Source organism: Ochotona princeps, chromosome 15 (assembly GCF_030435755.1).
Source record: "Ochotona princeps isolate mOchPri1 chromosome 15, mOchPri1.hap1, whole genome shotgun sequence".
Taxonomy (NCBI): Eukaryota; Metazoa; Chordata; class Mammalia; order Lagomorpha; family Ochotonidae; genus Ochotona; species Ochotona princeps.
In genome coordinates this window covers 22,879,821-22,893,357 of record NC_080846.1, presented here as the reverse complement: position 1 = coordinate 22,893,357, position 13,537 = coordinate 22,879,821, and the positions used below count along the sequence as shown (strand labels likewise).

The 13,537-nt window shown below is 44.2% G+C and overlaps 1 protein-coding gene across 1 annotated transcript in view; it reads right to left on the bottom strand.

Moving 5' to 3' along the window:
• IRAK3 (interleukin 1 receptor associated kinase 3) overlaps positions 1–3,986 on the bottom strand; it is a 57,047-nt gene extending 53,061 nt beyond the window's left edge. The window contains exon 1 of the mRNA XM_058673789.1: positions 3,600–3,986. Within this exon, the coding sequence (XP_058529772.1) occupies positions 3,600–3,852 (253 nt within the window). The 5' untranslated portion in view covers positions 3,853–3,986. The remainder of the gene's footprint in view (positions 1–3,599) is intronic.
• Positions 3,987–13,537: the final 9,551 nt, after the last annotated feature.

Here is a 13,537-nt window from a genome sequence, read left to right as displayed (position 1 = left end):
TGCACATTTAGTGTGATTTTGTTTTAAAACAACTTGTAATTTATATAACAACTTCCATTCCATTTTTTAGAGGAAGAAAATTGCATCTGGTCTATGGCAAAGTGTCCAGAAACAGGGTTTCTCACTCAGCATAAACGTTACACAGGGTGAGTCACTCCAGTGTAATTTGAATACATATCATCAATCTATGGTAACATAATGAAATGAGTTATCAACAGAGATTCTGTCTATACTTAATCATGTGTATAAAGTAAATAATGTTTTCCAGTTTGGGTTCCTGCTTTCACTATAGAACCATAAAGTCAACAGGACAGCCTACCCTGTGGAGATAACACTTTTTACTAACACACTTGGCAAAAACTATCTGAAGAATAATACGCAGAATATGTTTAATGGCAAAAAGAATCCAGTAGTGAAAAGAATGTAGTAAAAGGACTATACTACGCAGATACTATGAAGAAGGAAATTTGATTCAACTGACGGTTCCCAAATCAATATGAGAATCACATTCACTTGGAGAGCTTGGCAGACAAACAAAGATGCCAGACACTGGCCAAGACTAACTCAGAAGCTCCAGGCCTGGGGCCTGGGCACTTGTGCATTTAAAAGACTGCATGGGGTGGGCAACTGGTACAGCAGTTAAGACACCACCTGGGACACCAGCATCCCATCCAAGTCCCGGGTTCGAGTCCTGGCTCCACTTCTGATCCAGATTCCTGCTGATGTATATACTGTGAGACACCGGATCATGGCTCAAACACTAAATTCTCTAGCTCCTGGCTTTGGGGTTGGCCTACTCCCAGGTGTTGTGGGCATTTGAGAAGTAAATCAATGGACAGAAGATCTGTTTCTCTCTCCCTGTGCGTTTCAAACAAATAATCTAAAAATTTTAACAAAAAACAATTGTACAGGTGATTCCAGTTTGTGAAGGACTGGCTTACATTATCCCACACACACTGACCGTATAATGAAGGCTGCTATATGATCTGCCTCAGTCTGAGCTTCCTTTGTAAATGTAGCCTGATACGCAACATCACCATCAGCTTCAGACAGTCGTGCCTATAACCATTACAGTTGTGTTTTATTTGGAATCGTGGACCCTACGTACCCTCAGGCGCCCAGCTGTCCTAAGCACAGAAGGACCTGTCTCTTTGGCTTAGTTTTCTATCACTCCTCTCTCGTCAAAGGTTTTCCTTTTCTGCATCCCTTCCCCAGACCCACAGGCAAATTCAACACTTTAACACAGGCAGTTGATCTCCACACTGGGCCAGCCTTCTCTTCCTGCTGAACCAACAATCTGTGAAGCAGTTTGTACCTACTGAGAAGAAGTCAGTAGGTAGAGCTCCCTGTTCAATCAATAAAAATCAACATGGAAGAGGACAATGAGCAGACCATCTATAAGAAAGAAAACTCTGGTTATAACACCCACTGACCAGCCCATGAAGCTAACCTACTTTCTACAGTAACCCATCTAAGAAGTCAAACTGCTACATGTACGTGACAAGTCCAGAAAGCCAAATAGTAATCCCAGCAGCAATTGGCCCCGAATCATCAAGAGTTGATTAATAACTGACAACTTCCTTAATTTTAAATTAACCTGTCAACTTCCAACTTAGGGCCAAGCAGATAAACACTAAACAATTACATAGCATTGTCTGTTTCTAGTTAACCCACTTGCTGTGCAAACAATCTGCAATCATATATACCCAAATACCCAAAGTCCTGCCACTCCTCTGCCTACCTTCTGAATCTGTCAAAGGTTCAGAAATGACGGCTAACCCTCCAGCTTCGAAAAAAACAGCCTTTGCTTCTTCTCATTTATGTGGTCTTTGCTGATTTCCACAACTAGGAAAACAAGGTGACTAGAGGTGGTTGTATCTTACTGAGGCTCTGAGGCGCAGCAAAACAGGGCACAGCAGTGAGGGGAATGTTCAAATGGGTTTGAATTGCTGTGATTCGGGTCCTGGTGCTGCCATTCCCAGCAGTGTGAACATGAGCAAGTTATTCATCCGTAATAGCCTCCTAACTTATTCAAAGGTGGGTAGCAATACCAGCACCTGACTTGCACAGGATGATAACAGTCTTCTGAGATAAGCCGTGTGATTTCATTCCCAGAGAAGAATGTGGAGAGAGATCTTCCATTCATTTCTTCACTACCCAAATACTTGCAACAGCTGTGGATGTACCAGGCTGAAGTCAGGAGCCAGACACTCAAGCCAGGACTCCCCACCTGGGTGTAATGGACTGAGGCACTTAAGCCAGCACCTGCTGCCTTCTGGGCTCTGCACTGGCAGGACGCTGGAATGGGGAGCTAGAGCAAGCACTCAAAGGCTATGGGACGTGGGCCTCACAACTACTAGACCGACTGGCGCTCTGTCCCTCTCAGGTGACAGAAATGTTCTATTTTCACCATCTCCACCAGTGTGCTTCAGGCACTGACAATACCTACCTAGCTCCAATCAAACCATGCATCATAAAACTTTTTCTTTCACAAAATTTAGTAATTCTAAGAAATATACGGGTACAAATGCAGACCATGCTCCAATCCACCTCAGAGAGATCTGGTGAATGGGGGGGTCTTATCAATTAAATGTAAGCCAAAAATTTATGTTGTCCAGAAAACAGAGTAAAGTACACGTCTCTGAGATTTTTACTTCGGGGCTACAAGTTCACATTACAGAATGTAAAGTATGACAATTTTTATGTTACTAGAGCTCATGGCAGGTGTTGTGGCTCACATGCTTAGGCCACTTCTGGGAATTCCAGGGTCCCATATCAAAGTCGAATCCCAGCTGCTCAGTTTCTGATCTCACTGTTGATGCGCCTGGGATGGGAAAGCAGAGCAAGACAGTCCATGTGCGTGAGCCCCTGCTATCCAAGCAGGAGACCTGGATGGAGTTCCTGGCTCCTGCCTTCATCCTGGCCTAGTCCTGGCTGCTGTGGGCGTTGGGGAATGAACCAGTGGATGGAAGACGCACACATATTCTCTCCACACACTTCTCTCTTTCTCTCTCTCTCTCTCTCTCACACACACACACACACACTGCCTTTCAAATCAAAGGACAAATAAATCTTCAAAACAGAAGTAACCTGGAGCCCCATGACACAAGTCCATGAAGAGTGGCTATAGTGTTTATCAACAACAAAGAAAACTTCCTCCTTCGTAAGATCACTATTTCAGACAATTAGAACTAAACTTGTTTAAATGCTACATCATTGGATTATCAACTTTAACTCCGAACATCCGTGCTTAACAAGTACAAACTTGTCCCACTTGAAGCTTGTGAACCGGGCAAGCCAGGAGCACCTGGTAAACATAAGAGGCTTTACAGTGGGTTTGTCTTACTCAAGCCCAGTCTCACTAGACAGTCCTGCAGGGAGACTCACAGGTTTCTCTGAAAGAGAAGAGAGGGGGCGCTCACGTCGGGGTCCTTGGGAATATCTGGGTCTTTCCCAGGCCGAGGGCAGGGCAGTCCCGCTCACCGCAAGCTGCCCCAGCGCCCGGCGCCCAGGGCGTCCAGGGCGGCGTCCAGCGGGCCTGCCGGACGCGCTGCTCCCCCGCCCCGCGATCGCCGCCCCGCAGCCCAGGCCGCACTCACCCAGGCCGCGCCAGCCCAGCGCGCCGTCGCAGCTGTCCAGGATGGCGCACAGCTCGCCCAGCAGCGTGGGCGGCATGTCAAAGAGCGGCGTGTGCGGTGACAGTGCGCCGCGGGCCCCGTCGCGCGCCGCCATGGCTCGGCCGCCGGACACCCGGGCCTCTCCCCACGCCCGTCCGCCGGCCCGCGAGGCGCCGTTAGCCAACCGCGGAAGTCTGGCTCCCACCTCGGCGGCCGAGCCCTCGGAACACACCATGCCCGCGCCCTCGAAGGGGCGGGCCCCACATGACGCAGAGCGCGGCTTGCTTCAGATGCCTCTGAAGGACGCCGGCCCGCCGCCGCGATGGGGTCTCCCTGCCTTTGGCCCGCCCGCCCTTTGGAGGCTCTTGGTGATCAACAGGCCTCCATAGTTCTGGATGTGGGATGGTGTCTGGGGAGACTGCAAAGCTGGAGAGAGGCCCCAAGTGCAGAACCCGGGGAGAACCTGCCACCCCCTTACCGTGGCCGTGACGGGTCCGGGATGCGTGATTTTGTTTTACCCGCAATTGGGAAACCCAGATAAGCGGAAAAGAGAGAGGACAATCACCAGCCTACACGTTTTAGTGCACTTTCCTCCCTGCTTTTACGGAATTTAAACTTGAAAGCGTACCTACGTGGTGTACCCGTGGGAAAAGACAAGCATAGCTGTCAGTTGTGGCAAAACAGGAGCGCTCAGCAACAGGAAAGTAAAATTCTCTTTCTCCTCTGGGCAATCCCTCCTCCCCTCTGCTCCGGTTTTATTGCTTATGTTTCCTCCGGAGCTATCCTGATGCAATGGTGTTATATCACATTTTCCTTCCTCAAAGCACCTCACAGACTCTTCCGCTGTCGTTCAATAAGGAGTTTCAGTAAAGCTGTTTTTGAATCGTCAACCGTTTATGCTGTAACCCTGCATGTTAGGCATGGTGCAAATGCTAGCACTTGGTCTCGTTGTGAGGGATGCCCTCATCCCACATCCTGGTACCAGGATTCTAGTCTCGCCTCTCCCGACTCCAGCTTCGTGCTCATGCAGACCCTGGGAGGCCGCAGTGATGGGTCCCTTCCCTCTCTCCTTGGGGGCCTGGATTGATTTCCTGGCTCCTGGCTTTTACCTCTGCCCAGACCTGGCCAATGAGAGCATTTGACTAGGAGTAAGCCAGGAGATGGGAGCCCGTCAATTTAAATAATAATAAATAAAATTGTAATGTGAGATGCCTCCAAGAGTCTCCCTCTCCCCCTCCTGGCCAGAATCCCATATGGGCACTGGTCCAATTCCCTGCTAATAGCGTGGGAAGGCAGTGGAGGATGGGCCAAGTCCTTGGGATCCTGCATCCACAAGGAGACCAAGAAGAAGCTCCTGGATCCTGGCTTTAAATCACCTCAGCTCCCATTGTTACAGCCATTTGGGGAGAGAAGTAGTGGGTGGAAAACCATTCTTTCTCTCTCTGTAACTCTGCCTTTCAAAAAAAAAAAGTTGTGTGTTTTGTTTGTTTGTTTTAATGAGATGCTTCCAAAGAGGTGAGAAAAATCCCAACCCTCAAGACTGGAAGAGTGGACAGCAGCGGTCAGTTGAGAAGTTCCAGTCACTGTTTGGGACCTTTGCAGTTGTATTCTTTGGGGATAGCACTCCCTAGAGATAAACAGTGGTGCTACACTGTAGTTTGGCTCCTCTACCTGAATTTCCAAAAGTGGTTCTTAGCAAAGGTATTCCACAAAAATATTCTTGAAAATTGGTGCAGCCAATATTTTTGGGAGAAGAGCTTTGCTATCTTTTTGTTCAATGACTGAAGGATTTTTTCTTTGTTTTTGCCTTTGCTTGAAAGTCTACCTTAATAATCCAGATTTGGGTCAGCCTACATTGGCACATCTGGAGACCATCAGGGGGATGGGAGGTTCCCTGAGCCCTTAATCAGTTGGGGAATTTTTGTTGTTGTTTATTTTAAATTCTTTATTTTTCGTTATACAGTCCCTTCCTCCTACTCCCACCCCTTTCCCTCGCCCTCATCAGCTGGGGAATTGTGACCTAGAGAAGCAGTAATACAGAACTCCTTCAGTGGGACCTTGTCATCCTTGGTCACTCGCCATTCATGATTTTGGAAACCACTACAGAGTGAAAGCATTCCTGCCTGCTCACAGTAGCAACTGTATTCTTAGGCAGGAAGAGCGAGAGCTTGCCCCTGTGTGTGTCCCAGAATGACTGAGGGCCCATTGCCACTCATTGTGTTTTATGCAGCTCCACACCTCTAGCAGGGACTACTTGAAGAAGGTGAGCGACTAAGGCAAGATGTGATCAAACACTGAGCAACTCTTGACTTGCTAGAACAGAATGAGCAAACTCAGACACACAGAGAACCAGGCAACCACTGTGAATGATGGGAGCAGTTAGGTCCAATTCTCTGGATGTTCTAATTTACCGAGGCACAATGATTTTATGTGAAAATTAGATTTGGAGGCCCAGCACGGTAGCCTAGTAGCTAAAGTCCTCAATTTGCATGAACCAGGATCCCATATGGGGGCTGGTTCATGTCCCGGCTGCTCCACTTCCCTTCCACTTCCCTGCTTGTGGCTTGGGGAAGCACCAGAGGACGACCCAAAGCCTTGGGACCCTGCACCCATGTGGGAGACCTGGAAAAAGCTCCTGGCTCCGGATTGGCTCAGCTCTGGCTGTTGCAGCCACTTGGGGAGTGAACCAGTGGATGGAAGATCTTCCTCTCTGACTCTCCTTCTCTCTGTAACTCTGATTTTTCATCTACTTACACGATTATCTCCTAGAACTTAGAAATATTAATAACTATATCCCTTCTATGTTAAAAGATTTATTTTTTTAATTTAATTTTAAAAATGTTAATCCACCCATTGGATTACTCCCCAAATGGCCACAATTGCCAGAGTTGAGCCATTGCAAAGCCAGGAACCAGGAGTTCCCCCAGGTCTCCCACATGGGCGCAGGCTCCCATGGACTGGGACCATTTTCTACAGCTTTCCCAGACTACAAGCAGGGAGCTGGATGAGCCGGGACATGAACCAGCACCCATATGGGAACCCAGCATTTGCAAGGGGAGGATTAGCCAATGAGTCATTGTACTACACCCCTTCTATTTCAATTTAATGAGTCCACTCTCTTACTCCAACTCCTCCCTTCACCCAAGGATCTAATCCCAAATCTTGCTGCCTGTTCCCTGGCCCCCTCTTTCCCCCAACTCTCACTTTTCTCATTCATACAGGCAACAGTCAATTATTACCATCATTGCCTTTGTTTTCTTAATTTTCTTTCTCTATGATGAATTCTGTTGTAAAGCATGCCATCCTGGGCTCAATGTGATAGCCTGGTGACTAAATCCTTACATTGCATGTGCTGAGATTCCGTATGGGTGCTGGTTTGTCCCAGCTGCTCCACTTCCCATCCAGCTCCCTACTTGTGGCCTGGGAAAGCAGTAGAGAATGGCCCAAAGCCTTGAGACCCTACACCTGTGTGGGAGACCTGGAGGAGGCTCCTGGTTCCTGCCTTCAGACTGGCTCGGTTCTGGCCATTGCAGCCACTTGGACAGTGAACCAGTAGTTGGAAAATCTTTCTCTCTGTATCTCCTGCTCTCTGTAATGTCTTTCCAATAAAATAAATAGATCTTAAAGAAAAAATAATATCCTGTTGAAATCCAATTTTCAAGTTTTTAGCTCTATACACATGCATCTGAGTGTAGCTGGAAAGAAAAATAACCCCATTAATTGGATTCAGTGTAAAATCAAGGCCATGTTTCTCAAGTAATCCCTTTATGGTGCTAGCCAATTATATTATGTATTTTTGGTACACTTTGGTCTCCTCAAAAACTATTTTATGCTTTCTCTTTCCTTCTCAACTCCCGTCTCTTGTTGCTCAGCTAATGACCCTAAGATTATGAATGTTTTTTGAGAATACTGCTGTATCAGAAAATACTTGCAGAATCTCATTACCATGTCTTCCTACCCACTATTTTAATTTTCCCATAAATCTATTGAAGTCTCTCATGCTACACATCCAGAATCTGACCACTGTCCTCCAGTTTTAATACTGCCATTCTGGCTCGAGTCACCATCATATCCACTCCCATGAATAGTTTACACTTTTGCTTCCTACAGACTTTTTACAATATTATTACCATATTGACTGTTTCAAATCACATTTATTTCTCTCCCTTATTCAGAAAACAGAAATGTCTACTAAATTCAGCCAGTGAAAGGCAAATGCTTGGGGCCAGTGTTGTGGCACAGTAGATTAAGCTGACATTTGCATTTTGGAGTATCTGAGTCCTGGCTATTCCATTTCCAATCCAGCTCCCTGCTGATGTACCCAGAAATGCAATGGAAAATGGGACAGGTATTTGAGCCGTTGGCACCCACATGGGAAATCCAGATGCAGTTCCAGCATGCTGGCTTTGGTCTTACCCATCCCTGGTCACTGAGACCACTTGAGGAGTGAATGAACCAATGCAGTAAAGACCTTTTTTCTCTGTCTCTCTCTCTCTTTATCACTCTGCCTCTCTCTGTGTGCCACTCTGCTTTACAAATAAATTTAAAAAATTTTTTTTTTAAGTTTAAAATTAAACCTGCCTTTCCCCAATACTATATGGCTTGGTACAATTCTATCTCATTCAGATCCTTTCTTCTTCATATTCCTCCAATTTGAATGAGAACACATATCATCTCTAGGTGGACCTCTCCCTTCACTGCGTTCTCAGCTCTAACTTTCCTTACAGGTTCCCTTTTCAGTTCCTGTCTCCAGTATTTAATGAATAATTCTGCTCAGATTTCTTGTGTTCATCTCAAGTCAATACGCCCAAAACTGATCCTTTCCTAGAAAATTGACTTCCTTGTTGCTGGTCACATGTGCCAAGGTGATCTGAATTATCCTAAGTGATTACTATATTCAGAAGGATTTTTTCTGAGCCCTCCCTGTAACAGCCATCGTGCAAATGACTGTTTCTAGTTAGTCACTAACTCTTGTTCTTCTTAATGTCTTTCATATGTGCCTGAGTCTTTCCTAATATGGCAATGTTAATTTCTTCATGCTTGGATGTCTGTGGTATCTTCCAACTGGTGAGCCTTAATTATCTTTTACGACTCAATTGAAAATTCACTTTTTCTGTGTTGTAGGTTGAATCGTGCACTCCCAAATTAGATTTAAGTCCCAACCTTCAGCACCCTTGAGGATAAGCTTCATTTGCAGATACAGTTAAGATCTGAAAACAATGATTAGTATCCTTGTAAGAAGAAATTTGGAATTTCCTTATAAGAGGAAGGATCTTATAAAAAGAAGGACATTTGGAATTGGAGACACAAAATTAAGGTCCTCTGATTCTATTCACAGTTAAGGGCAAAGGCTAGGATTCTGACACTACCCAGTTACTACAGACCCCATAAGTAACAGGCTCAGTTCCACAACACATTTTAGATGCCAGCTGCAAGACTCAGGGATCCTTAAGCTATTTGCCTTTCTTCCTGGGCACCTACAGATGTTGAGGTTCCCATGCTTCACCCCAAATTTCCTGACTCACTAGACAATTCCACAGGATTCAGAAAAGTACTGTACTGATCATGGTGATTTAGTATAAAGGACAAAAGGAATGACAGGAGACATACACAATGGCAAGATTTGAAAGGATCCTGAGTTCAGAGTTTCTGTGCCTCTCTGGGTACACAAACCTTCTAGAATATCAAAGTATTGGAATGCACTGATGTTCCAAGCAGCATCTTAACCATTGTGCCAAACATCAATCTCCTCCCAATCCATTTGATCCCTTGATGAATGCCATGAAACAGTTTTCAGGATTGAGCACTGAAGCACATCAGATTATGTTGCTGCCTGGGAAGCCCACACAATACACAGGACTGCTTGGGTTCAAGCCTCACGTCTGTTTCCTATCCATGCTCTTGCTAATGTACATCCTGAGTGCAGCAGATGTGCTCAACTACTTGGATCCCTACCACATGTGGCAGACCAGGATGGAGTTTCTGGCTGCTGGCATTGGCTTGGCCCAGCCCAATGTACTGTGGGCATTTGGAGAGTGAACCAACAAGAAATGTCTGCTATCTTCCCGTCCATTCTCTTCTTCTCCTCTCCTTCTTCATTCTATCTCCTCTCTGCCTTTCACATAAACGTAAACACACACAAACACACACACACACGCACACACACACACACAAAGTTTTCATCATACCGTTTTCACTCTGTCACTCTGGCTTTCAAATATGCTTTTAAAGGTTTTCATCATATCATTTTCTCAACAACAACAACAAAGACTCAAAGACTTCGGTGTCTCTCCATTACATAACAGGCTCTCTGAAGTTGTATTCATTCCTATCTCTAGTCATTCTTCTTCCCACTTTCTCCTCCTTTCCTTTAATATTTTTCCCTTTTCATCTATGGTCATACCACCCTAAATGCACCCAATCTCATCTAATATTCTTCCCTTTTCTTAATGGCTATCTGTCTTTTAAAAAAAATACTTGGGAGAGGAGTCATAAAGCTATTCATTTCATTTGAGGTTCTAGAGGCAGGAAGTTCAGTAGAGTGAGGAAGAACATCATGCTCCACCAGTCTGGAAGAAGGCATCACACGGCAGGACTGTGTAAGAGTGCAGGGGGTGGATGCAGAAGAGACCAAGGTGCCATGGGTTAGTCATGCTTTATATCACCCTACTGCTTGGTAATTGAGGCAGTCTCTCAAGACCCACCTCATTCCCGAAAGATGTAATTTAATTCCAAGTGACTGAATTCAGTCTACCAAGGAAGACACTAATCTCTGACCTAGTTATCATTTAAAGGTTAGGCTGCCTCTCAACACCATTACATTGGCAATCAGATAACTGTTTATGAGCTTTGGTAGAGACAAACCATACAACCACAACATTAAATCCTATGAGCCAATAGCGTTGAATGAGGAAGAAAAGAGAATCCTTATTGAGCAACTACTAACCAGGAGCGGAGTGCTTTATGTATTGTTGCATTTAATTTCCATTAATTCCATAGTTTAGCTAATCTAATTTTTATTTTACTACAGAGAAAACATAGGCCTGAAGATAACTGTTTATGTTTGGGAAATCAAGTGAATTATGATTCAAACTGCAAAATGCATGTTCTTTTAGTAATCCAAAGACTTTGAAACCTCCACGATTTTGATCCCTAAAGTTGATATGTAGATAAAACATCATTAATAAATTGAAAAAATTTAACTATAGTTGCAACTTAAATTTATACTGCCTTTTAAAAAAATTGTGAAAAGATTTATTCATTTTTATTGGAAAGTCAGATTTACAGAGAGGAGATTTACACTCTCCAAGCAGCTGCAATGGCCGGAGCCGAGCTGATCTGAAGACAGGAGCCAAGCACTTCTTCCAGGTCTTCCATGTGAGTACAGGATCCCATGGCTGTGGGCAGTTCTCAACTGCTTTCCCAGGCCACAAGCAGGGAACTGGAAGGGAAGTAGAGTAGTCATGATACAAACCGGCACCCAGATGGGTTCCCGGCACGTTTAAGGCAAGGACTTCAGCCACTGGGCTACTGCGCCAGGCCCTATACTGCCTTTAATACTGAGTGCATATTATTATTCGAAAGCCAAAAAAAAAAAATGTGTTCAAATCAAGCCAGGAATAACAGCAGAATTGTGGTCTGAGGATAGAAAATATATATGATAGGACTTTTAAATAATGACATTAGACAAAAAGAATGGGAGAAAGATAAAGATATAGAAGAAAAAGGTAAGCCCTCAAAACCACCATTACTTTGACTTCGCAATTTCATTCACAAAGAATTACGAAGAATTGGGCCTGGTGTGGTAGCCCAGCAGCTAAAGTCTTCACCCTGAACGCGCCGGGATCCCTTATGGGTGCTGGTTCTAATCCTAGTGGCCCCACTTCCCATCCAACTCCCTGCTTGTGGTCTGGGAAAGCAGTTGAGCATGGCCCAAAGTCTTGGCACCCTGCACCATGTGAGAGACCCGCAGGAGGCTCTGGGCTCCTGGCTTTGGATTGGCTCAGCTCCAGCATTGTGACCGCTTGAGGAGCAAATCAACGGATAGAAGGTCTTGCTCTCTGTCTCTCCTCCTCTTTGTATATCTGACTTTGCAAAAAGAATAAAACAAATCTTAAAAAAAATTACAAAGAATTGTAAAAGTTTTAAAAGAAACGAGGAACAATACAGGAGTTGTTAAATTCTACATCTGTAAGTATACAGCTAATAATCATAAGGTAACAACAGTCTTAACAGAGAGAGAGCTTTTTTTTTTTCCACTTTTGAAAAAACAGTTCCAGGGGCAGACACATTGGCTTAACCAGCTAATCCTCTACCTCCACATGTAAGGATCCCATATGGGTGTTGATTTGTGTCCCAGTTGTTCCACTTCCCACCTAGCTCCCTGCTTGTGGCCTGGGAAAACAATGGACAACGGCCCAAGTTCTTGGGACCCTGCACCAACGTGGGAGGCCTGGTGGAAGCTCTTGGCACCTGGTTTTGGAATGGCTCAACGCTGGCCACTGCAGTCATTTGGGGCATGAACCAGCAGATGGAATATCTTTCTCTCTGTTTCTCCTTCTCTCTCTAAATCTGCCTTTCAATGAAAGTAAGTAAAATTTTTAAAAAGCTTTAAAACTCTCTAAAATTTTAAGTGTAATATTCAGCTTAGCATATCAATTCTAAGTAGAAATATCACATAGTAAAGAGAATATCATTAGCAGAAAACAGTACATTGTCAGAATTCTGGAAGTCCTTTTAAGTGTCCCTTCCCAATGATCCTCCCTTCCTTCTCCACAGAGAATAATTTTCTGATCGTTTGGTTTGCTCTTCAAACTTACACGATGTCCTATACATATATATACTTACATATTATACTATAAACATACCAACATACATACCTACATACATGTATGTAACATGCGCATGGGTATACATGTACACATGCATGTGTTTATACACATGCGCATATACATGTGCATGTATGTGTGCACACATGTGCATATCAATACATATATGCATGTATGTGTATGTATGTGATTGTATTTGTACCTAATAATGTACATGTATATATGATTTTTGGGGCTTCTTCGGTTCAACATTATGATATAAGGTTCATCCATGTCGTGTATAAAATAAATTTACTCTTTTAATTTCTCAGTCTTTTCCTTTAAGGTTAAGTTCTATTTTATACCTTGTTTCAGAAGACTTTGCCTTCCTAAAATTTTAGAGATGCTTATCATTTTCTTCACATTTTCTTGTTTTGCCTTTCACATTTAGATCCATAATCCAGCTGGAATTCAGTTTTGTAATTACTAAGAGGTGATAGATTAAGTTATATTAATGTTGTCTTCAGTCAATAAAAAGCTTAGTTCCCAGTTCATCCTCATATTATCTTCTAGAATAGATTCTATTATGATGGCTTTGTATTAAAACGAATAATATGTTTATATTTGCAACATTTTAAAAGATACGGAGTTTTGTTCATGCAGTTATGAAAACCAAGTTGATTTTTTCAAAAAGGCTTCTGTTAACATCCAGTTTGAGGATTTGGGTCCAGAATAGGCTTTACCACAACTACTGTGTTTCACTTGCCAAGTGTTTTAGGTACGATGATTAAAGTCAGGACTAGGCAGTGTGATGGATCAAAGAAAATGGCCTGAAGCAGTGCCCAGGGTCCCAGGAGGACATGACCTTATGCAAGTCTACAGCTCATCTTTGTATTGGAAGGACAACAATGTCTCAAATATTCTCCTGGAGACACTGTATTTGCCACAATCAACCATCTCTTGGATGGACTCAGTATCCCCTCTTCCACTCTTGATCACGCCTGCCCCAGGATCGTATTGGCTATCCGACCCTGGCTTATCCAACCAGCCTCTTTCCTGGCCACGAGAATTCTGTTCTGCCGCTGCAGATGCTGTGGTTGGGAACCTATCCAC